Genomic DNA, 26,135 nt, shown 5'->3' on the forward strand with positions numbered 1-26,135 from the left:
GGAGTCAGTTTAGAGCGTTACTGAGCAGCCTCCAACTGAGCTTGAAGACGTAGATGTGACGTGAGCAACCTGTCTGAAAGTTGGAAGTCTTCTGGTAGCTGTGCCAAGAGAAATCTCAATCATTCCCAATCTAGCAGAGACGGAGAGCGTAGGTATATGTAAGGAGATAACATAGACACAGGCTAATTATTGATCACTAAAATGATAGTTAACATTAGTAATTAAACTTAAACAGCTAATGGAAGTCCAAACTGCCTGAGAGCTTCTCCTGTACTATACGGTAATTCCTCTACTATGAGACAGTAAGTCTCGTGGTTATGACCCAATCGTTAGCCTATTTTTATAAAAACGTCTGCTACGGAGCCATAACATGAGGTACAAGGTAATGGAGCCTTTTATACATTGTCGTGTTTCTTTAGAAATAAACAATGGACAAATAGAGTCTTTAAACGCTTCAGATGTAAAGTTATTTGCTGTCAAAAGTGACGCCAAAATGAATGGCAGTCAATGGGATGCTAACGGGAGGTGATGGCTTGTTAGCATCAAAATGGCTCCATAAGGAGGTAGGCTTTGCAGAGGCTGGCTCACCCCCTTGGTTTTAACATTGACAGAAAGAACATTTTCAAACACATGCTGGATTTTCTCAGACAGAGAGATTTTTACAAAATGTCATACCGTTTGTCGAACTCAGTACGTCCGGAGGCGTCCCAGATGCAGCGGGACTTGAGTTTGACACCTGTGGTGTAAAGCTGATAAAGTATATTTGGCTGATGGATCATTAAACTAGAGTGAACTGAACTTAGTAGTGACTGCCGCGTTAGGAAGACAGTGTGAAAGAAAGCTTTTGAATTCTGCAGTTTTCTCTTCCAGAAACGATACAAAGCCTTTTATGTTTTGCTGTGTTAAAACCAAACCCTTTGAATTTGCTCTCTGGTGTTTTCGGCCAATGTTGGCGCGAGACGGCGGATCAGGAGAGAGGGCAGGTGCTCTTCACCTCAGGGTGCCAGACACCCACATATATCCCGCCCACCCGCCGCCTCCCCGAGCCAATCAGACGCTTGGCCAGCGGCCATCTTAACCCTTCTGTCGCCCATGCACCGCCGTCTGTTTTGCCTTTTTATGAAGTTTAAATGATCACCCAATACTGTGTCACATCTTCTTTGCCAACTTCATTCTTCACCTTATTACCGCTATAGTTTTACACTTCTTTTTGGATTTCATGGTATATAACCCTCATTTACATGACATTAAACCTAATTTATGAGTTTAAAAAAAGCAGAAATTATGAATTATTTTGATTAGCTAAAGGCCCAGTGTGTAACGTGTTTAGTTGGTCATTATCAAAATCTGTGTTGCCCGTTCACAAACTTGTCCTTTTTCATGAATATTTACCTCCACCATCAATTCCAAGTATTCCTTTTGGCTTGAAATTGTACATTTGCGTTCACATGAACTGGGGTAGACGCTCCATATTCATGCTCCATCTTGAAATACGTTAGCCGGTAAGGGACATACAGGACATACTGCTCCCCCTTTCACGTTTTCTCTGTCACATGATAAACTCACAGCTGCTGCTAATGCTGCTAACGGGTATCGTAGCTTCCCGGCCCCCGGCAAGTTTGAAGAAGGAAACATGGAGGACCACACGCATTCAAAATCCAAATTTCAGGAACAGGAGTCTTCTTCTTCTTCGGCCCAGAAAAAGAAAAAGGAGATTGAAAAGAGCAAGAGAGCGGCTTTTTGAAGCGTGAAGGCTACCGTAGCTGTAATAGGCTACGTATTTTGAACTGCGTGATGTGAGAGAGTTGATTGCGATATATGATCTCAATGCTAGATGGGAGAAAATCCCACACATTGGACCTTTAAGATCAGAGGATATGGAGTAGATGAATCACAGACGGTTATATGCTAAAGGGTAACCACCGTGTTTTCCAACCTGGACCCTATGTTCCTATGTTTTTATGTCTAAGTGACTGATGGGAACAACAGTCTTTGACATTGGTCCAGTATTAAACGAGATTGCTGCAGTCGGCAGCAGTGAAACAAGCTACAATGTAAGTTAATAGGACAACTGTCCAGTTTGTATTTACCTTCACAAAAGTGCTCATTTTGATTATTATTCTAAGTGTCTGACAACATTATGGAAAGGATCCCTTCAAAGATAGACCTTTAAGGCCTAAATGTCTTTTTTTAGACTTTTTAAGACCACGCGAAAACCCGGTTGAAAGATAAACCTTATTTCTGATATAGAAACTTTGAAAATGGGACAGTTTTGACCCATGAACAACAGGAGGGTTAAAGGTGTCCTGCCACATGTATTTCATTACTTTGTGGTAATGTCTGAAATTCTACCATGGACTCTGTAACAATTACTGTGGAAAAAATGCCTAGGTTACCTTGTTTCAAGCCATTCTAGCGTGGTATAGAAAGCCTGCAGGAAGACTCAGCTTGATTTGTGCCGGTTCTCATTACTATTCGACGAGCTAAGCTGCTTGACTCTGATTGGCCAACAGCTAGCCAATGAGAGCCTGGCTAACAGCATCCTTTACCCAGCGCAACTGGGCAAGCTCAGGCAACACCACGTCAGACTGACCAGCTTTTGTAATTGGCTTGATTTCTTCCCGTATTTCTTTTCAGTGGCTAGAGCTGACAGAGGAGTTAACAGTTCATTTTCACGTTCACGACATAACACAAACACATATGGACCTCACATATTTCAAAAAATGCAAGTAAAAGGGTTTTGTGAGGCAGGGCACCTTTAAAGCCAAATCCACAGACAATGAATCGGTGAATCCTGCCGGCTGAGCGTCTCCCGCCGGCTGAGCGTCTCCCGCCGGCTGAGCATCTCCTGCCGGCTGAGCGTCTCCTGCCGGCTGAGCATCTCCTGCCGGCTGAGCGTCTCCCGCCGGCTGAGCGTCTCCCGCCAACGCCCACAGAGACAGCGCTGAGCGAGTGCCTCTGGGAAGACGACACTTTGTGATCCAAGGTGAGTCTATCAACATGAATCAGATCTCAGAAGAAACTCGGAGGGCGGACGGAGACGGGGAGGGCTCAGGGGGGGTGGCACACACCGACTCTGAATAACATCAGACAGCAGACTGGGACTACAAATGAGCTTCGTATCAAACACTCCCTCCTCGTCTCAGAGAGGAAAGAAATCTTCAGGAGAAAGTGACGTCTCTCAGCCAGCGCTGGGAGAAGTATTCAGATCCTTTACTGCAGTAAAAGTACTAATACCACACTGTAAAAATACTCTGTTACAAATGTCCTGCATTGAAAATGTTACCTAAGTTTCTGTTCGCAGATTGAATTTTCTCCGTAGCCTACGTAAGAGGCCTGAAGTTTATACTTGTGTGTTGGTGTGGTCTTTAAGAGAATAACAGGGCCTGTGTGTGTGTGTGTGTGTGTGTGTGTGTGTGGTAGGGAGAGTGATGGTGATTATTTTCAGAGTGAGTAGTGACTCAAGAGTCATAGTGAGAGAAACAAAGTGTCTCCCCTGTTCTTTCTGACCACGGTGGGAAATCTGGAGCAGGAGAAGTTAACCCTCTCCTTGATTTCATGTTGTTTATGGAGAAGGAGAACCAGGAAATGAGTCGGGGGGGAAATGCAACGCTACCAAGCCACGGCCACGTGTAGTTAAATTTTTCGCACGTCAGGCTACGCCGTAGGGTCGGTATCTCCACGTACCTACGTACGTAGATTTAACGCAGAAGCATAAATCACGCTTAAAGGTGCTGTAGGTAGGACTGTGAAGATCCAGGACTTAGCCAAAAAATTTGAATATCGACAACTGTGTGGAGTTTTCTTTTGCAGGGTGCAGATGTTCCATCAAAACCAGTTCCTTCCTGAGACTATTTAGCAGAGCCGCCGTCACTGCGTCCGGAGCTTAGCGCCGCCCAAGACGACTGTGATTGGTTTAAAGAAACGCAAACAACCCAGAGCGGTTCTTTCTCCCAGTCTGGACCCAGTAACTCCTCTGCGTCGTGTGGATTAATGGCGTGTGGAAGCTGACTGCATGCTTGGTTTGTGGATTAATTGAAAACGTTGGTGATTAGACGTGTTGGTTTGTCTTACATGGTTTCAGTAACGAGGCTGATTTACGGCGGAGATGAAGCGGTCACAGTCTGCAGTCAGCAGCGTTCACCCGCAGTGGAACAACATCCATCCTGCATCTCACTACATCAGCAACTTAATGTGGAATAATGATCTCCGTCTGCAGCGTTAAATAATGGTAAACAGCAACAGGAGGATGAAAAGCTGTGACTCAGCGAGGATGAAACGTCTGAGTGACGCGTAGGGACGTCTGAAGTTGTTGACTGGAAACTTTTTAGTTTTGGGGGATTCATGATGTCAGATCAGCTGAAGAAAACAAATAAGGTTAGAAAAATACAGACATAAGTAAAGAAATCAAGAAAGTTATGAAAGTAAAAAGGAAAGAACGAAGGAAAAACAAGAGGAGGAGAGAAGATAAAATTAGAAGAAATATAAATAAAAAAATAACCAGAAGGTAGGGAATAAATTAAGAAAGAAGGACTAAAGACAAAGTAGAAATAATAGAAAGAAAAAAAATTTAAGAAAGAAGGAAGAAACAAAAGAATGAAGGAAGGGAGGGAGGGAGGATGGAATGGAGGAAGGGAGGAAGGAAGGAAGGAAGGAAGAAAGGAAGGGAGGGAGGGAGGAAGGAAGAAGGGACGGAAGGAACGGAGGAAGGAAGGAAGGAAGGGTGGAAGGAACCGGAGGAAGGAAGGAAGGAAGAAAGGATGGAACGGAGGAAGGGAGGAAGGAAGGGTGGAAGGAACGGAGGAAGAAAGAAGAAAGGAACGGAGGAAGGAAGGAAGGAAGGAAGGAAGGAAGGAAGGAAGGAAGGAAGGGAGGGAGGGAGGATGGAACGGAGGAAGGGAGGAAGAAGGGACGGAAGGAAGGAAGGGAGGAAGGAAGGAAGGAAGGAAGGAAGGAAGGAAGGAAGGACGGCAGGAAGGAAGGAAGGAAGGAAGGAAGGACGGAAGGAAGGAAGGAAGGAAGGACGGAAGGAAGGAAGGAAGGAAGGAAGGAAGGACGGAAGGATGAAAGGGAGGATGGAAGGAAGGAAGGTAGGAAGGAAGGAAGGAAGAAAGGGAGGAAGGAAGGAAGGAAGGAAGGAAGGAAGGAAGGAAGGAAGGAAGGAAGGAAAGAAGAAAGGAAGGAAGGAAGGAAGGAAGGAAGGAAGGAAGAAAGGGAGGAAGGAAGGAAGGAAGAAAGAAAGGACATAAGGATAGAAAGCATTAAAGAAGGAAAAACTAAAGAAAATTATGAGCAAAGAGAAAGAAGTAAAGAGGGAGAGAAGAAACTACATACGGAAGGAAAGAAGGAAGGAAGGATATAGGAAAGTAAAGGGCGAAGGAAAGATAAACAAAGAAAGAAAGGAATGATGAATGTCTGCAGCAGTCAGTAAATATTTCTCTGAAACGAAGAACTCAAACCTGTAAACGGTTTTCATGTCGAGTCTCTCAGAGTCGATGAAATGCTTTTCATTTACGGAGCGATTTATTATTATTATTCACTCAGGTTATGGCGGCCAATTTCCGAAGCTCAACAAGCCTGGGTGATGGGATTTTACAATTTGGACTCAATAAACCGGTGATGGAGGCGTCCGCGGGAGGATTTATCCGTCAGGCTGAGCCGGCTGATATCTGCTCTCAGACTCACTCCGGTCGGGGTCAAAGGTCGACACTGTGAGCCTTTAGAGCCGCAAACTGAATCCACAGGAATCAAAGTGCTCTCAGAATGAAATGAAAGTGAAATGCATTTACTGTCAGTAACGGCCTCGTTCAGCTGCAAACATGTCGAGTTTTCTGCAGCTTGTGGAAAGATACAAAGCAGACAACAAACCCCAAATACGACACGAGAAGATGGCACAAAAACAGCCCAAATTGGGTGCTTGGGTAGCTCACCTGGTAGAGCGCGCGCCCATATAAAAGAGGCTTAGTCCTCGACGCAGCGGCCGTGGTTTCAACTCCGACCTGCGGCCCTTTGCTGCATGTCATTCCCCTCTCTCTCCCCTTTCAAGTCTAAGCTGTCCTGTCGAAAATAAAGGCCTAACATTCCCAAAAAATAATCGGAACAAAAAAAAAACTAGCCCAAATTAGCTTCAAATGGTCTTTTTTTTTAACCTGGACCCAATGTTAACATTGGTGTCTTTGGCTGCAGAACGCGTAACGTATGCGGACCGTTGTATCTTTTACCTTCCTCTGTCTCTGTGTTGGCGTTCTGTGAGGACTATGGTTAACTGCTCCTCAGATCTCTGCAGGGTAAATCCAGACAGCTAGCTAGACTATCTGTCCAATCTGAGTTTTATGTTGCACGACTAAAACTACTTTTGAACGTACACGTTCCACCAAAACAAGTTCCTTCCTGAGACTATTTTGCAGAGGCACTGTGGCACGCTTAGCCCTGCCCAAGACGATTGTGATTGGTTTAAGGAAATGCCAATAAACCAGAGCACGTTTTCCTCACATCCCAGAATGCTGTGTGGACTAGCCAGACCTTCCTCTGCAGCGCTGTGAAGGAAGGTCTACGTCACCGTCTACGTGGCGAACAGTTTTTCTTGGATTAGCGTGGCACCCAAATCATGGTTGTAGCTGCCGCCGTGGTCCTGCTCGACGTCCTGAAACGCCCTGCTATGCCCTGAATGGCTACAACTATTGTTTCTAGTCATAGTTCCACTATCTTGATTCTTACTATAACTGCCACTGTTCATCATACCAACTGCTATAATCATGAATCATATTTCTCTCCATTTGTATCAGTATCTGTGTCCAAAGCGGCAGCGACAGATGCCGCCCATAAAGAGCCTGGGTCTGTCCGAGGTTTCTGCCTAAAAGGAAGTTATTCCTCGCAACTGTTGCACCAAATGCTTGCTCTTTGGGGTGAAATTGTTGTGTCTTTATAATTTATAGAGTGTGGTCTAGACCTACTCTATCTGTGAAGTGTTTTGAGATAACTCTTGTTATGATTTGATTAGGGATGCACCGAATTTAGTATTCGGCTTCGGATTTGGCTGAATATTGGGTTTTTTGACGGGGTTCTGTTTCTGCCGAACCTTAGAATTTTTTTTCCAACGAACCGAACCCTGCGCTTGCACTACGCTGGTCGACGTAATGACGGCGCCGTTGATTACGGGAAGGTGTTTACGTAGGTGGAGCGTTCAATGCAGTAGGCTGTGAGGAAGTGAAAATGGAACTGGTGAGCAGAAAAAGTGTAGTTTGGCAGTACTTTCAGTCAAAAGAAGGCCATTCAAGTCCAGCTACATGTTCAATCTGCAATGCTGATTAGTCTGGTGGTGGCGAGGACCCTAAACTATACACAACATCACCGCTGTTACAACATCTGGTATCAAACATCTGAAAGAATACGAGTTGTGCATGAAGGAATCTACAGACAGCAGCCAAAATGCAGCAACTTCAGGTACGGCAGAGGAAGGACAGTCACTGTTTACTTCATTAATGTGTTTACTGTGTTCATGGACTGAGGATGGGAGGAGGATTCAGCAGAATCTCAACCAGTGGATTCAGTATTTGGCCGAACCCCGAAAATCGGGATCCGGTGCATCCCTGGATTTGATACTATAAATAAAATGAAATTAAAATTGAGCGTAGAAAATGTGTTTGATGAGGCTCAGTCTTACCGGGGCACCTGCCCAGGTGTTTGACGTCGATCTGCTCTTGCTTCATACACGACGCCTCTCGGACCAGACACGGGTTGTTGTAGGAGTTCCCGTCGGTGGCGCACACCGGGTTCTCATTGTGCCCGCTGCAGTCGATGTTACATATGCACCTGGAGAGAGAGAATAAGGAGTCGTTTGTCAGGAAAATGAATGTTTGTGTCTGCAGTCTGGAGCCGGACTCGACTATGTTTCTCATCAGCGGTAAATCATTAGCTGAAGTACATTTTACAGTCTTCTAAATGAAGACACAGATCATTAATCTACCACAGACCGGGTGTCTGCTCATAAAAAGATAAAAGTTCACAATTCTAAAGGCCTTTTTTCAAACGTGTAAAAGAGATAACTCATAGCTGGATTAACATCTTCAAAAGAATTACCTCAAACACTTAAAAACAATTTTTTAACAATGTACGATCACAACTTCTGTAACTCTCATTTATATTTGGTTAGGATTACAACTTTCCTAAAGTCCCTAAAACACTTCTATGTTTCATAACTTTTTAACATGACTAGGCCGTGACTATAAAAGGTATTGTAATTGGTTAAAAAGTTGAAGTGCCTTGGAGTTTTTCCTGTGATTTCTTTTAGATTTTAACCTTTGTTTATATTTTATTTTCTACGTCACCCTCGTATTGCCTGTGCATGGCGCAGGTGCGTTTAGGGCGTGTCCAAATCCACTTTTGCTAGTTTGACGGCGGAAAAAAGGGTCTGTGCGCCGGGCCCTGCATGGTTCTAAAGGGTTGTACTTAGTGTCTTCATTAATCAGAGGTGTGTTTTGGGCGTAACATGCAATCAACCAATCAGAGATCATCTCCCATTCCCTTTAAAAGCCAGGCGCGTTTGGACCTTGGAGCATTGCTGTTATGATGGAGGATTTGCGCTGTAATATTTTTATTTGTAATCTTCTGCATGTGTGTGTGCTGCTGTGCGTCCCTGTGTGTGTAACAAGCATAGTGTGCACGCTGTGCACGAGCCTAGGAGCATTTTACTAATGCTCTGTTAAAATAACAATGAAATGCTGCGTTATTGATTTTAGACCAGGTTTTTGTTGGTCAATGGCGCGATCACTTCCCGCTGCCTCAAGATAGCAATACACCCAGAATGCACCTGAACACACCTCCCTGTAAGACCAGCATGCCCAGAATGCACCTGAACACACCTCCCTGTAAGACCAGCACGCCCATGGGCCACAGATGGGCGCAGGTGCATTTGCTATTTAAACAACGCGGGCGCTGGACGGTCTTAAACTAGCAAAGACACTTGCGTCAGGCTTTGCGCTGCGCAGCGCCAGGTGCAAGATAGGGCCCTTAGAGTTAGTTTTTTTTAATTGGTCTCACAGCACGCATCCCCACATCACATCGCAATATTCTTGGACAATTATGTACAATAATTCCTGCAATAGTTATCAGCTACATGAACAAAGGTGTTCTTTATTTATTCACTGCTGCTACTTGTATTCGTACTGTACACTGCACTACAATAGAATTACATATCAGTAATTCTACAATAGAGTAGGTACAATCCATAGAAACAATCTTAATTAATCTGACTTACTTCTACTTAATGTTTTTATTTATGTCTTATTGTAGACTAGTTACTTATTTAGTGTATACACTTATTGACTTGCTCGTTTCTTAATCTTATTTTACCTTGAATGTGACCGTGAGCTACTGCAACTAAATCATTTCGCTGAAACTGTTACGTGACTATAAAGCCAAAAGACTAAACTAAACGGAAAGTGAATCTCACAGAAATGCATTTACATCACACAGAGAACAATAATGTTTTAGACTTTTGGGCTTTGGGAAACTGTTCCCCAAGTCAAAAATAAACACTGTATCCAACACAGATATACAACTATTTTGATTTTTTTTACACTGTATTGATCTGGAGATATTCAGTATGACATAAAATGTGTAATTTGTTGTATGCAACCCTTAAAAGTGCGAACAAAGGGCAAACAGTTGTCTCAATTGGACACCAAGTTAATTTGGGTCATAAACCTTGTTTTTAATAGTGTTTGAAAGTTGCAACCTTTACCAAGTTTAAAGTCAGGTTTCTAGAGAACAACTGATCCAGATGTGGTTGTTGTGGCTCTACGTTAAGGCCCCTAAAAGTGTAAACAAAGCTCGCCAGTTTTTTCCCCCCAAACTGACACCCTCTGTGAATGATTTTCACAGTTTCAGGCCTTCCAGCTGCAGAGAATCTTACGTTAATATTGGCTTTGTATCAGGCCCATAAAGTACAAACTCTCACCAGACGTCCTCCGAGTCTTCGTCACACTCGGCTCCGTATTTACACGTGCTGCACTTGGTGAACTTCTTCCCGACGTCGGCGGCTGAACCCTCATCATCTGCAACAAATCACATCAACACAGGATCAAATATGTTTATTATAATTATAGCCTCCTCCTCTATAATTATAGTAAATCAGTCCTCAGCTGTCATCACTCGGGGATCAACTGGGAAGAAAGATCAATAAAAAGTTGTAAATGTTTTATGATGAATGAAATTAATTCAACGTGTTTCTTAGACCTCAATGATGCAGAACCACAAACTAAAACTGGCCCATGTTCAGAAGGCAGTCAGAGGGGAAATAACTTGCACACACATATTTTTTTGAGTTGTTGTGTGGACATCTCCAAAAATGAAATGAACCCATTGTGTCTTACATTCCTCAGATAATCGGAGGCCATACAGACTCTTTTGTGGGTTGTAGCAGCCAACAACAGAACAGTTAGCATGTTCTGCCAACACGTCTCATAAAATATGGACGCTTGGTCAGTGGCTGTCAACGTCAGATACAACGCAAAAATCACCCTTTAGTGTCTGTGTAGAATGCACCTGGCAGAGCAGCAGCTACACGGCACTTTAAGATGACGTAGTATTAAGAGAGACAACGGTAGAGAGTAGTATGTAGAGAGACAGCATTAGAGAGTAGTATGTAGAGAGACAACAGTAGAGAGTAATACGTAGAGAGACAACGGTAGAGAGTAGTATGTAGAGAGACAACAGTAGAGAGTAGTATGTAGAGAGACAACAGTAGAGAGTAATACGTAGAGAGACAACGGTAGAGAGTAGTATGTAGAGAGACAGCATTAGAGAGTAGTATGTAGAGAGACAACGGTAGAGAGTAATACGTAGAGAGACAACGGTAGAGAGTAGTATGTAGAGAGACAGCATTAGAGAGTAGTATGTAGTGAGACAACAGTAGAGAGTAGTATGTAGAGAGACAACAGTAGAGAGTAATACGTAGAGAGATATCGAATCATTTGGAATTGTTGACAGAATAATCGTAATCGAATCGTGAGACCAGTGAAGATTCACACCCCTAGTACTCACACCAATTCATTAATTTGAGCATTCGGGTTTCCAGTGTAGGAGAATTTTTATCAATATTCAGCTATGACACAGCTGTGCATTTGGCTGCACCTGGCTCTTTTCTCCTTTAACATTTATAAAAAATATTTGTAATTTAACCTGGCTGCTTCTTGGCTGCTTCTGCTTTACGAACATTCATATTGTTCATCCTTGAAGAAAATCATCAGCTTTCATTATTGTTATTATTTTCAACACTTTCCAGAACAGTGACTTGATTTCATTTCTAAAACAACACTAATGACGCCGTTTCCTCCAACAGCACATGCCATCACGGCTCGCATGCTTATTTCTATCAGACGCAGCCGAGTGTGTGACGAGCCAAATGGAAACACAGCCACGCGTTTCCATCTTATGATATTATTGTTATCATCATCATCATTACAGGGGATGCGTTTAATGCCGCCTCGCATGACGGCGTTCATTTTCCAGCGGAGAGCGAGTTCAGAGAGCAGACGAGGCGGGAACAACCGGAACATCGGATATCAAAAAGCCGCAGGGATTAATCACGGCTGCCTTTCATCAGGGGAGCCATTTCCATGACTCATCAAGTGTCATTTTGTAGGGTAATAGAGGGAAAAGCTCGACGCTGTTGAGGGGGGATGAAATTAATCCAAATAACAGGAAGTCTAACGACAATCCTGCGAGCTGTGAAAACTTTTACCTGGAGTCATTAAATTCCTGTGTTCAGACTTAAAGTCTAAATAAAAAGTTCAATAATCCTGGCAGCAGTGTCACATCACTGAAGTCTAACAAAAATAATATATTTTTCAAAGGTAATAAAAGAAACAGCGAAGTATTGGGAACAACCAGAGATGGAGGAGACACTCGTTCATGTCCCGGGAGTACTACTTAAAGGCATGAAAATGTCACTTTATGAGGTTTTTTAACATTAATATGAGTTCCCCCAGCCTGCCTATGGTCTCCCAGTGGCTAGAAATGGTGATAGGTGTAAACCAAGCCCTGGGTATCCTGCTCTGCCGTTGAGAAAATGAAAGCTCAGATGGGCCGATCTGGAATCTTCCCTTTATGACGTAATAAGGGGAAATGTTGCCTCCCCTTTCTCTGCTTTGCCCGCCCAGAGAATTTGGCCTGCCCATGAGAAAGAGTAGCCTCATGAGACCGTCCTGATCTCGTGAGCTCCAGTTTTCCACTCACAGATCAGTCTGGCATCTTGATATAGAGAAAATTTGGAGCCATTCGCCAAACGACCGACCAATCAATGTTGGTTTTGAGGCGGGTTTAGGTGTGAAGCAACGAGAAGCGACTGTTCAGTCTAAACAACATGGCGGCTTCCAGGGATGAGATGAGTGTAGCTATCGCGCAAGTTTTATCCGAATTAGAAAGTATTTTTTCATTGAAAGAAGAGCAAAAAATGGCACTGGAGCCTTTTCTCGGAGGAAAAGATGTTTTTGCTCTTCTTCAGAAGTGTACCGTGAAAACTTGGTGGGGATTGTCCTTGATGAGGTTCATGTCACATACAAATGGTAAGTTTAAAACGTTAACGTTAGCTACGTTACCTAACTTAATTGTATGTTAAACGATGGCATCAGAAGAACCGCAAGGTCCTTGAAGCCAAACTAATGCTAGCTACACTAACTTAGCTAGCTTCGTTGATCTGATGTTGGTTGATTTGGCCTGTCTATCACCAACATAGGTGGTGATAGACAGATGGTTTATCCAATCTGCTAACCAGTATTTTTGCCCCTTCCCAAAAGTTCTCCAACGGAAAGTTCCCAGATGGATATGCCGAGCAAATGCGAAGCGATCCATCTGGTGGAGTCAGGTTAGAGAAAGAGAGAGACATCATGGTTTGAAAACAAGCGAAGCATGGCAGTTGGTCAAGGCCACACCCCCACCCTCCACCTTGCCCCCCCTCCCTCTCCTCCTCAATAGCATTTAAAACTACAGACACAGAAATGGCACATCCTAAGGAAAGCTCATTGTGGGACTGGCTCTAGTGGCTGTAATTCTGCACCAAGGCTGGATTTAGGGAAAGAGACTTCAGATACAGTATTAGGGGACCACTAAGGCCTATATAAAAGAGACTTCAGATACAGTATTAGGAGACCACTAAGGTCTATATAAAAGAGACTTCAGATACAGTATTAGGGGACCACTAAGGTCTATATAAAAGCATCCAAAAAGCAGCATGTCATAGGACCTTTAAGGGGGCCGCTGTTTTAATCGAAACCACAGTCTTCTAATCTTAACTAGTCTTTTATGACTCTAAACTTATCTGTCGTTGCCGCATGACTCTCACTTTTTGTCGGCTAAACTCAACTGCAACGGCCGCTCTGTACCCCGGCTCACAGTCACCTTTTCTCGGCTCAATTTAACTGTAAAGACTGCCAAACTTGACTGTCATGTGACCGGTCGGCAGTCGCTGTTATTTTGTAGGATATCATACGTATGCATACATTTTCGTACAATATAAAATAAACCAACTAACTAAATAACTATCTCAATAACTAACTAGTCTTGCATAGCCAGACCTTCATCCACAGCGCTGTACAGGAAGGTCTGGCTAGTCCACATAGCATTCCTGGATGGGAGAAAAATGTGCTCTGGTTTGTCGGCATTTCTTTAAACCAATCACAATCGTCTTGGGCGATGCTAAGCACCGGACGGAGCAACGGTGCCGCTGCAAAATAGTAGGGAAGGATCTTGTTTTGGTGGAACATGTGTACTTTCAAAAGTAGTTGTAGTCGTGCAACAGAAAACTCAGATTGGACAGATAGTCTAGCTAGCTGTCTGGATTTACCCTGCAAAGATCTGAGGAGCAGTTAACCATAGTGCTCAGAAATCCACCGGAGGTTAGAACGCCAACACAAAGACAGAGGAAGGGGACGGACATCGGGCGTAATTTCCGGCAGCACCTGAACAATCCTGTAAGAAACGGCATCGATATAGAGTAATAACTAACTGACTGGTTTCAGAACCATGGGATTAACCCCTACACTGGTTTACAAACACCTGAATGCTTGCTGAAGTCCAACAACAGAATACTGATAACCTATATACGCCAGGTTCACTCTGCATCTTAGTTAATTGGGCTTAAAACCAAGTCTGAACCCTCAAACAGGCCTCAAAAGGTCTAAAACTTAATTTGGTTCCCGCACAGATATATGTACAGTAAACAATCACATTCAAGACACAATCAGGAGCTATTTGGGGTTCAGTATCTTGCAGCAAATTCAACCTGCTGAGCCTCAGCCGCCCTCCTAATGTGTCTGTAAAAAAACCATTATTTATATTGCATTTTTCATACGCACAATGCCGCTCAAAGTGCTTCCAAATTAAAAAACAATGTGACTTTCAGAGTGACATGATTAAAATGACAAAAGGATGGATGCTGAACTGTGCGTGCGTGTGTGATTGCAAGCGTGTGTGTTTCTACTGGCTGACAGATCGGCCCGCTGTGTGTGGATGTATTGAACATGCAGAGCTCAGTCGGGGTTTGGAGGCTGCCGATCGATGGACGAGGATCTGCAGCAGAGAGGCTTTGTTTCTGTTCCACTGTGCTGACAGCAGGACTGCTGCTGCTTCATACACACACACACACACACACACACACACACACACACACACACACACACACACACACACACACACAGTTACCGCATCAGCTTCTCCGTCTAAAGTATATCAACCTCCGAGTCAGGTTTGATTTAGGAAAGCCGACTCATTTGTCAGCGCTGAGGGGACGGGATGAGATGGGAGTCTGGTATTACCAGGGAATGTCACAGATCTTTTACAGAAAACAATTACTGGAAATTAGGTGTAAAAAGGAAAATAACCTTAAAATGAAACCAGGATCAACAGATTAGAGCTGTCCAAATGAATGCGATATTAAAACGTTAGCGCACATTTCTTTTTAACGTCAATAATTGTTTTGACGCACAATTAACGCACCTGTGATTTGGGCCTCGGGCTGATCCGGAGTTTGGGAAATCAGGAAGGGATGCAGCAGTAACGTTGTGGATGGCTAGCAGAAACTTTACTCCATGCATGAGCAACAGATTCTCACTCCCCTCTTGTAAAATACGGACCCTTGGTCAGGTGTCTTTGTCATTGTTATATGACGCTAAAAGTCTCCTTTAGCGTCATATAACGCGCTTTAACTAAACGCGCTTGGTCGGGTCTATTGGCGTCCCTTTTGACGCAGTTATGTTAAGGAAAAGGTCGTGGGTGGGCTTACGTTTCCGTGACACGCAAGAATAACAGGACGGTTAAAGAAGAAAGCGACTTTAGGAAACGTGCCGGACACGATGCCCGGTCTCCTGGGTGAAAGTCCTGTGTTTGACCCATCCACCCCCCCAATCAACCTCCCTACGTGGAATTTCGGCCTTACATACTACTCGCTAAACCCCAAGTAGCTGCTGCTCTTTATACAAATATGTGTTATACAAACACACTGAAGGGCGCTTTTTTCCTCGCTTCAGACGCTGACAGCCACTGTCCAAACGTCCGTATTTTACGAATTCGGAGTGAGAACGGGTTGGCATGAGCAGAAAAGGTTAAAGAAAAGGGTTTGCTTTGAATGGCAGGTTGAGTCTGAAAGCCCTTCCAGATGGTTCCTGCCACAAGTTATTTGTCTTTTCATGTACTGTCGATGTGGACTGAGTTACCACTGGAGTACGTCCAGTCTCAAATACCCCTGGAGCATTAAAAACTGGATACATATGCCTTTTAAGGTACATTTAGAACATATTAAAAATGTGAAAATAATCGTGGGTTAACTATTTTAATCGATGGACAGCCAGAGTAATAATGCAACACATTCTCATGAACAGGTTCGTATGACATTGCACAAACTTGACATGACAAAGTTTAGTAGACCGGTCAAATGACAGTTAAGTTTCGGCACCAAAACGACTCGTTAAGATTTAAGGACATGAACATCCTTTTCCTGAGTGAAAGTCTTGTGTTTTCTCCTCAACTTCTTCCGGGACATGAACACCTGTTTATACACAACAATTTGTACGTTATCCTCCCAAAATTATGGCATCACATTAAGTTACGTTACGGTTAAGTTTAGCAGTCAGTTACGGTTGTTTCAGAGACCGTTACAGTTAAGTTTCGCCGACAAAAAAAGACAAAAAGTCTTGAGTTTTTCCCTAACTTCTTCTGGGACATGAACACCCGTTAATACACAAATTCATACGATATCCTCCCAAAATTATGGCATCACATTAAGTTAAGTTACGGTTGTTTCAGAGGCCGTTACAGTTGATTTTCGCTGACAAAAGGTGACTGTCTACGCTGATGACAGTTAAGTTTAGACACCAAAACTGCAACTAGTTAAGAAAAAAGATTGTTGATGTGTTTCCTGGGTGAAAGTCTTGTGTTTTCTCCTTAACTTCTTCAGGACATGAACAGCTGTTTCCTGGGTGAAAGTCTTGTGTTTTCTCCTTAACTTCTTCAGGACATTAACACCTGTTTCCTGGGTGAAAGTCTTGTGTTTTCTCCTTAACTTCTTCAGGACATGAACACCTGTTTCCTGGGTGAAAGTCTTGTGTTTTCTCCTTAACTTCTTCAGGACATGAACACCTGTTTCCTGGGTGAAAGTCTTGTGTTTGCTCCTTAACTTCTTCAGGACATGAACACCTGTTTCCTGGGTGAAAGTCTTGTGTTTTCTCCTTAACTTCTTCAGGACATTAACTCTGCTCCCCCTCTTGAAAGCCCTGTTTTTTAGGAGCCAAACATCCCCCCCGACCTCCTCCCTACAAGGATCTTCACACTCTTATACAGAAGCAGTCAATGTGTTGCTGACAGTAATAAATACATGGAATACATACAGATTACACTGCTTTACTTTTCACAGCTGTGTACGAAGAAAGATGTTTTTGTAGCATCTCCCTTCAAAATTGTGAGATGCTACAAAATAATTTGAAGTCACAGACACGCAGAGCTTTTATCAACCCTGTAACAGAGAGGCATTTAGACCTTTCAAACCTGCAAGAAACATTTTCTTTTCTCTCAGTGGAAAACAGCTGACAGTGTTTTAATGTTTGGAGAGTAAAAGACATAATATCGAAAAGTAACACAGACAAAAGGGCTGTTGTTAAGTGCTGCTCACTGGGAGTAGAGCTAAAAGTAAGAACAAAAGTGTTCAGGCACTCTGGATTCATTTCTGGATATTATTCAGACAACGTTTCAGCCCTCAGGCCTTCTTCAAAATCAACAAAAAGAGGAGAGGAGAGTAAAAGACAAACAGAGAGAAGAGCTAAAGTCAGGTTTTAATAATTAATCTGTGTGACTGGACCGCTCCATCGCCTGCACGGGAATCACACGCTCGCCATCTCAGCTGAACCCCCTCCTCGTGCAGATGGCGGAGACACCGGCTCTCCAATTAAACCCCCACTCCCCGCCCGGTGGCCATATTAAACAACAAACACTGTGCTCGGCCCCCACAGATGGTCGTAAAATGCCACTGTAGCCAGAATTGGCAGCAGCGAGGCTTTCAGCTCGATGAAAGAAGGGGGATTAATAAAGACACACAGAGAAGGAATAACAGATCCTCAAACACTGCGTCCAGGCTGAGCTCAGACATTTCTGTGTGAGGACAGCAGGTCGAGACTTCGTTGTAACTGATGGGATAATGTAAGTACACAACTAAAATATATACAGTATCTCACAAAAGTGAGTACACCCCTCACAATTTAGTAAATATTTCATTATATCTTTTAATGGGACAACACTGAAGAAATTACACTTTGCTACAATGTAAAGTATTAAGTGTACAGCTTGTATAACAGTGTAAATGTGCTGTATACACAACATGCACCTGTGGTTCAGGTGGTACAGCGGTTGCCTACCAATCTGAAGGTTGGCGGTTCGATCCCTGTCCCTGCAATCTACATGTCGAAGTGCCTTTAGGCAAGACGCTGAACCCCGAATTGCTAAATGTGTGTGAATCAATATCTGATGAGCAGGTGGCACCTTATACGGCAGCCTCGGTCACCAGTGTATGAATGTCTGAATGGTTCGATGTTAAAGCACTTTGAGTAGCCGTAAAGACTAGAACAGTGCTATATAAATACAGTCCATTTACATTTGGGTATGGTAATTTTTAGACATTTTAATGCAGAAATTGAGCGTCCAGCGTCAGTTCTGGCAGGCCAAGTAGTCAAGACGCTGCTATTGGCCAACAACACGGTCGCATCAGCTGATCTGCATCAGTGCATCAGCTGGTCGACTCCCCTCGCTTCTAAATGGCTAAACTCAAACAGGGCGCCCTACTTAATGCTGCTTTAGTTTGCTCCTAACTGCTTGCTGCTCGCATCTATGCTACCCACCTCCTCCCCTGCTCCACCTTGTCATGTATAACCTGGCATAGGCTTCTACGTCATCGTTGCTGCTCTATGGGGAATAGTTTAGCTCTCCCAGTCCTAAACTGTGTGAGCGTCCCCTAATGCTGCTGCTGCTGTCCTCTGACTCTCTGCTCTTTCATGGTGCTCATGAAAGGTCAGGGGACTCCTCTGAACAGAAGCCATAACGCCAAATTTAATTCGTAATTTATTCAATAAAATGTCCTAAAGAATTTTTATCGTCTGTGTTGTTCTTGACTTTAATGGACCTGACAGAAATGTTACATATTATATCTTCAGATAGCCCAAGGAAAAGAAACGAAAAAACTCACCGTCTCCGTCTCCTGAACCAGAACCCGGATCTGTAAGGACACAAGAGACACAACAGCCGTCAGCTATGTCTGTATTACACATGATATAATATATATAAACACTTATCAAGGGGTCAGATAATAATGGTGTTGAAATATTTCTGTAGGTGGACTGTCAGTGGTGTCCTGCCTTTTTAGTTTACTTTTGTCTGAACCAGTCAGTCAGTCAGTCAGTCAGTCAGTCAGTCAATGCATGGCCATTCTTACAGGCAATCAACCAATCAAATGTCTTGTTTTATCCACAATACAAAGATATTCAGTTTCCTGTCACAGAGGAGAGAAGAAACTAGAACATATTCACATTCAACAAGCTGACATCACACACGTTTTACTGTTTTTGTCAATTAAAAAAATGACTCAAAACGATGAATCGATTATCAAAATAGTTGGTGATTAATTTAATAGTTGACAACTAATCAATTCATCTTTGGATTCACATTGGGAAAAAGCAAAAAAAAAAATTAAAAAAGTGACCAAAACAATGAGAACCCCTCCCCACAAAAACGTAAAATAGAAAACTGTGACAAAAAGTGACTGTAATATTGAGATAGGGACAACAAAAGTGTTTTTTTCATGGTTGACGGGAAGTCAAGACAAGAGTTAACAAGCTGCATTCACACAAGTTTGACTGTTTTTCTCATAAAAAAAATGACTCAAACTGCTTAATCGATTATCAAAATAGTTGGTGATCAATCTAATAGTTGAAACCATTATCCCATAAATCTTTGCAGCTCCAAACTAAACACATACATGTCTGCTAACGTAACTGTAGACAGTTAAGAGATGTACTGCAGCCGCTCTGCAGCTCCATCAGGAAATGGACTCTGACACGATGAATCTTGGCGCAGCAAACATCGAATTAAGAAATGGACGATGCATTTGGAGTTTCTGGCACGGCGCTGCATTAGGAAATGGACACCGGCTGCTTTGTTCAATTAAATTTCACCTTTAGTCGCTGCACTTCTTTACAAAGTCATGATGGGATTGTTTTTCATGGGAAAGGAGGCAGAAATGGGCCGAGAGTGAGCTGAGGTACTAATGATTCTGTCAGCGCGTTATTGACCAAATATTGAGAGTTAACCTCCTAAAAAGAGACAAACCTCTTCCCTAGGTGTGGATAATGGTCATTTGCTAATGAAAAAATTGTTAAGGTTTAATGTTGGAGTGAAAAGGGTGAAACTCTTCCTCTTTTTTGTCTTTAAACACCTGTGAAACTGATGATGAGGGAAAAGAATGATGAGGTCATGCATTAAGCATAGTAGTTATTTACCGCATTCTCATGAATGGGTTCGTAGGATATCGTACGGAAACTTATGCTCAACATATGTGTATGACATCTTACAACCATGTGACGCAGTTAAGATGAACGTTAAGAGTTGAGTTCAGCCGAGAAAAGGTGACCATGCGGTGTTTCCTGGGTGAAAGTCTTGTGTTTTTCCCTAACTTCTTCTGGGACATGAACACCCGTTTATACACAAAAATTCATACGATATCCTCCCAAAATTATGGCATCACATTAAGTTAAGTTCCGGTTAAGTTTAGCAGTCAGTTACGGTTGTTTCAGAGGCCGTTACAGTTGATTTTCGGCAACAAAAGGTGACTGTCTACGCTGATGACAGTTAAGTTTAGACACCAAAACTGCAACTAGTTAAGAAAAAAGATTGTGGTTAAGATTAAAACACCGGTCTCCCTGTTTCCTGGGTGAAAGTCTTGTGTTTTCTGTTACGTATTGTTGCATACTGTAATATTTTACCGGGAATAGTATGCAATTTGTGTACTATTGTTTTCATACTAAGGTTTCAGACATACAAAAATATCTCACATACTGTTTTAGAAACTAAATAGCATGTTAGTGTGGGATTTAGGGCGTAGCCTTAGCTACCCAGCATGCATGTCTTTATGGTGAGAGGAAACCGGAGCACCCAGTGGTGACCCACACAAAACATGGGGAGAACATGCAAACTCCACACAGAAAGAGAGGCCCTGCCAGGACCGGGGATCAAACTCTGCAGTGCCAACTTGCTGTGAGGCTGAAGTGCTAACCACTGAGCCACTGAGCCACCGTGTCTTCATAACAAACTGTTTCCTTCTGCTGCGGCTCGACAGATCAACCGATCCTGGGCTGGATAAAAAGTCTGCAGCAGCATCAGCAGAGGAATCAGACGCTGCAGCAGCAGAGAGTCAATAAAACCTGCAGAGGAAATTAAACATGGCTGACCCCGTGTTTAATGAAGCACGGCCAGGCTTTTACTGCTTCCTCCGCTGCAGAATCCCTCTGATGTTCCTCAACTCGGAAGACTTCCTAATGTGAGAGATAACCAACGGAAAAACTACTAGGGGCTCGGGGAAAGAAATTGAAAAATCGTATGTGTTGTGTGGGTTTTTGCGACGATTTTCAAAATGGATTCTTTTCCCTCGAATCAATATTTTGTCTTTATTTCTTTTACCAATGATTGAGCTAAATATGTTCTGTTTCTACGGTACCGCCGACAGCGACTACATCATGTCCGTTTCCACAATGTGATATTATGACTTGGCGTAAACATACACGCCCACTTTCTTAAGCCAAGTGGCGTGTTATCTGTATGCATTTTGAGCTACCCGCGTGTATGTCTACGCTGTATACAGCGGACGTAAACATACACACCACTTTCTACAAGTGATGTAAGAGATAACCAACTGTAACACTACCTTTGTTTCTTTGTGGCTCTTGTGAACCTCGCTGATCTTGATGGAGATGAACGGAGGCAGGTGTGGCAATTTCATTCATTACAACAAAATACTCCTTTAAAAAAACAGGGATTGAAAAGGTTCCCCTTAAAGCAGACATAAAGGTCAATCTTCTGTTCTGTTCACAGTTGGAAAGAGAGAGAAGAAAGAAAAAAGAAAGAGCCAAACAAGGACATGACATTCACCGTCTTCAGAGATGACATTTTCAGTTGCAGCTTCGGTTCTGCTTTAAGGACTCTGCTACATCCATTTAAAGGCTACATTTCACACACATTACAAAAAGGAAACATTGTTCCACTTCAGAAGGTTTTGTTCTTGAACTTTTTGAGATAAATTGATATACGCTGAAACCAAAATCCGTTTGTAGTCTGTTGCTGCATGTCTGGATACAATGGAAAGAGAAACACAACCCCAACTCAAGGTCCACTTACTAGTTTTTTTGCAAAGTGACCAATCTATGAAGCTAAGGCTACATTTACATTGCTACGATTTGGTTGTTAAGCGTTTGAGTTTTGAGCCAAAAGTGATCTCTGTGTACCAAGTGTTTTTAGCTGCAGTAGAAGAACTAATCTCTGTTTAAACTAACACGCCCAAACCTCAATCTCATCAACATTCTGGTATACTGGACATAAACTCCAGTATACCAAACCAAAACGGGTCAGAAGTGTTTCCAAATGGCTCCGGTTTAGGGGCTCAGAAACACCAGAGCAGGGGGAATGAGAGGGGGAAACGCCAGAGCAGGGGGAATGAGAGGAGGAATGAGAGGGGGAAACACCAGAGCAGGGAGAAACACCAGAGCAGGGAGAATGAGAGGGGGAAACACCAGAGCAGGGGGAATGAGAGGGGGACACACCAGAGCAGGGGGAATGAAAGGAGGAATGAGAGGGGGAAACACCAGAGCAGGGGGAATGAGAGGGGGAAACGCTAGAGCAGGGGGAATGAGAGGGGGAAACAACAGAGCAGGGGGAATGAGAGGGGGAAACACCAGAGCAGGGGGAATGAGAGGGGGAAACACCAGAGCAGGAGGAATGAGAGGGGGAAACACCAGAGCAGGGGGAATGAGAGGGGGAAACGCCAGAGCAGGGGGAATGAGAGGGGGAAACCCAGAGCAGGGGGAATGAGAGGGGGAAACATAGCAGAAGATATTCCTTTTTAAACCAAAATATTACACACACTGTAAAGAAAGACGCGTTGTCTTGCGGCTTGTCTGAACTTCCAGGGTTAAAAAGTCGAGCCAAGTGGCTTAAGCCTGCATTCTTTATAACAACCAGCAGGGGGCGACTCCACCGGCTCCAACAAGGAAACCCCTCTAATACGTTTCCCGTCCTCCACCAGGAATTGTATGGCATTCATTGTTTTAAATGAAATGTCTCTGTTAGCCAAATTAAGTTTTTAAGTTTTTAAGAAATATCTGATTCTCTCTTTCGTGTTTGTTTCAACAGCCTCAGACTGCTTGAGAGGCGATTTAACTGTCAGACGGATTACAGTTACCTTTATTTTGTAATTAAACGGCAAAACGCCGTTACATGTAACTGGTTACTCCCCAACACTGCCTTTAAACAATGTTGCCTACTTCTGAAACACAAGGAAAAAATCTTCTCCCAAAGCCTTTAAAAGATTATTAAAAGTTGAGCTCATAGGAAGCCAAAGGTTCAGGAGGAAAACGGCGGGATATCCTTTTCTTATAGTCCACCTGTATGAAATCTGCTCTCTGCTGCAGGCGCCCCTCTCCTCCTCTCCATCTTTCTCCTCGTTCAACAAGCCAGAAAAAGTCAAAAAGGCAACAAAACAAGTTTTAGGGCCCTAGTTTAACGATCTAAGCACACGGCGTGAAGCGCACGGCGTGAATCATCTGGTGCAGGTGTGTTTAGAGCGTGTCCAAATCCACTTTTGCTAGTTTGACAGTGGAAAAAAGGGTCTGTGCGCCGGGCCAATCATCTCCCCTTCCCTTTAAAAGCCAGGCGCGTTTGGACCTTGGAGCATTGCTATTATGATGGAGGATTTCTATTTGTAATCTTCTGCATGTGTGTGTGCTGCTGTGCGTCCCTGTGTGTGTAACAAGCATGGTGTGCACGCGCTGTGAACAAGTCTAGGAGCATTTTACTAATTTGCTGTTAAAATAACAATGAAATGCTGCGTTATTGACTTTAGACCAGGTTTTTGTTGGTCAATGCCGCGATCACTTCTCGCTGCCTCAAGATAGCAATACGCCCAGAATGCACCTGAACACACCTCCCTGTAAGACCAGCACGCCCAGAATGCACCTGAACACACCTCCCTGTAAGACCAGCACGCCCAGAATGCACCTGAACACACCTCCCTGTAAGACCAGCATGCCCATGGGCAGGTGCATTTAAACGACGTGGGCGCTGGACGGGAATCTGACAACTGTGTCGGTCTTAGCAAAGACACTTGGGTCGGGCTTTGCGCTGCGCCAGGTGCAAGACAGGGTCCTTAAAGAGTAATAACTGTGGCCTGAGGAGGGTGTGGATGTTGAGACATTCGCTGACCTGTGAACAGATCCCAGCGAGGAGTTCTCAGCCTTCCTACCTCCAAGCTTTCCTGCTCGTGGGAAATAAACCCAGCTGAGTGTTTGTGCCGTTGCCTCGGCTCACAGCCGCTGAACGATCCAATTACAGGAAGCATAAATCTCGGGGAGAGGAAATTGGACAAGAGAGAGGCGAGGGAAGTGGAGACCTCGGTGTACCAGGTAATAAGAGCAGAACAGCGGGCGGCGCCTCCTGGGAAATCAGGCCAATGCCCCTGCAGATGGAGTTGACCGCCGCCAACACCCCTGCCGCTGTTGTGGCGTTGCCGTAAATTTCCCCGACACATTTCTCAAGAGTGGGATCAGAACATAAACCCTGACTGGCCTGCAGAGACGTCTGAATCCAGAGAGTCAGCCGGAGGAAATCGCTTCTTTCTGCCTCAGAATAAGTCTGATTTACGGCGGCTGATCATCCAGCTGTGCAACATTAAACCTGTAGGTTTTAGGATATAAACTCTGCCTCATGCCAATATACCTCACACACTGTAAATCTGGATGCTTTTCATGGCCAAGTTGTAAAGTCAAATCTTAATGTTCCCGCATAAAATGATATTTCAGATGACAGAGTTCTTCCAACTTTGTGTCAACTGTTTGTGTCTCTTTCCTGCAAACCGCTGAAGGGTTAAAGAGTAACTTGGGTTGTTTTTTTTCAACCTGGAACTCTATTTTCCTATGTTCTTGTGTCTAAGTAACTGACGGAAACAACAATCTTTGAAATTGGTCCAGTGTTGAGCGAGAACGCTGCAGCCGGCAGCGACGAAACAAGCTGCAACGTAACGTTAACCGTCAGTCAGCGTCCACTAAAACTTCTGTTGTTGCCGCTGACAGACTCAGGTTATTATTCTAAGTGTCTGACAACATTATGGAAAGCATCCCTACAGAGATAGACCTTTTTGTTAAAGAGTAAGATCCTTTTAGTTTAACAAGAAAGAGCCCTGAAATCACCATCACCAAACTACACCAGACTCCATGTAAATAATCAGGACTTTTATCATCGTAAAACACACTTCATTCAAAGTGGACAGAAACTAAATAAAACTATCAAAAGCCATCTTGGTTCATCTTTCCACTGTTCCAACAATCACCACTCTGGTTTGGTTGAAATAAACTCTTAATTCACCCATTTACATGTGGAAATATGCTGGCTCTATAAACGCTAAAATTAGTGATTATTTACATGGAGTCTGGTGGAGATATGCTGGCTCTATACACGCTAAAAGTACTGATTATTTACATGGAGTCTGGTGGGTTTGGTGATGGAGATTTCGGGGCATTTTCATGTTAACCCTTGTGTGTTGTTCGGGTCTGTGGGACCCGTTTTCAATGTTTGCTAAAATAAAAAATATGCTATTTATTACTTCTTCTAACTCAAACTCATTGGCCTTGGGTCATTGTCTGTGAAGAACATAAAAAATAACTTATTTTCAATGACTGCACACGGTACAGCCCCCCCCACCCCCTACACATAACTATTACATATGAGGTGTTCGGGTCTACTGGACCCGAGTGTATTTAAATGTAGGTGCTATGAAACTATGTTGTCTTTCTGCACCTGCTATTCCCACACAAAGTTACAAAATTGTTACATTTCAAGCACTTTCACCTGTTCTGATTAAGTTCTAAGAAATAAGCACCAATAATGATCAAAATTTTGTTTCTGTTTTTTTTTTTTTTTTTTTACCTTTTTTATAATTGAATTTCCTTGTTTTCTCACAAAAAACGAAAATGATCATATCATCATACATGTGATCTCACAGGAGTAAATGGCAAATATGAACCATAGATGATGTATATATCATTGGTAACTGAGCTAAAGTAAACATCTATTACGTATTTCTACATAAATTGTTATGGCTGTATTGATTTAAAAGCCTAAAAATGTGACCCGGGAACATTGGCTGTGTAACAAAAATATGAACACCACACAAGGGTTAAACAAAAAGGATCTTACTCTTTAACAAAAAGGTCTACCTCTGTAGGGATCCTTTCCATAATTAGAATAATAATCTGAGTCTGTCAGCGGCAACAACAGAACTTTTAGTGGACGCTGACTGACGCTGAACATTAGTCCTGTAGGGTTACATTGCAGCCCGG

The 26,135-nt window shown here is 43.3% G+C and overlaps 1 protein-coding gene across 1 annotated transcript in view; it reads right to left on the reverse strand.

Annotated features, from left to right (window-relative positions):
- tmeff1a (transmembrane protein with EGF-like and two follistatin-like domains 1a) overlaps positions 1-26,135 on the reverse strand; it is a 96,622-nt gene that overhangs the window by 15,328 nt on the left and 55,159 nt on the right. The window contains exons 4-6 of the mRNA XM_031292464.2: positions 18,725-18,754; positions 9,959-10,055; positions 7,664-7,812 (exon numbers count right to left, since the gene is read on the reverse strand). Of these exons, the coding sequence (XP_031148324.1) occupies positions 7,664-7,812; positions 9,959-10,055; positions 18,725-18,754 (276 nt within the window). The remainder of the gene's footprint in view (positions 1-7,663; positions 7,813-9,958; positions 10,056-18,724; positions 18,755-26,135) is intronic.

The sequence above is a fragment of the Sander lucioperca genome, chromosome 9, assembly GCF_008315115.2.
Source record: "Sander lucioperca isolate FBNREF2018 chromosome 9, SLUC_FBN_1.2, whole genome shotgun sequence".
Classification (NCBI taxonomy): domain Eukaryota; kingdom Metazoa; phylum Chordata; class Actinopteri; order Perciformes; family Percidae; genus Sander; species Sander lucioperca.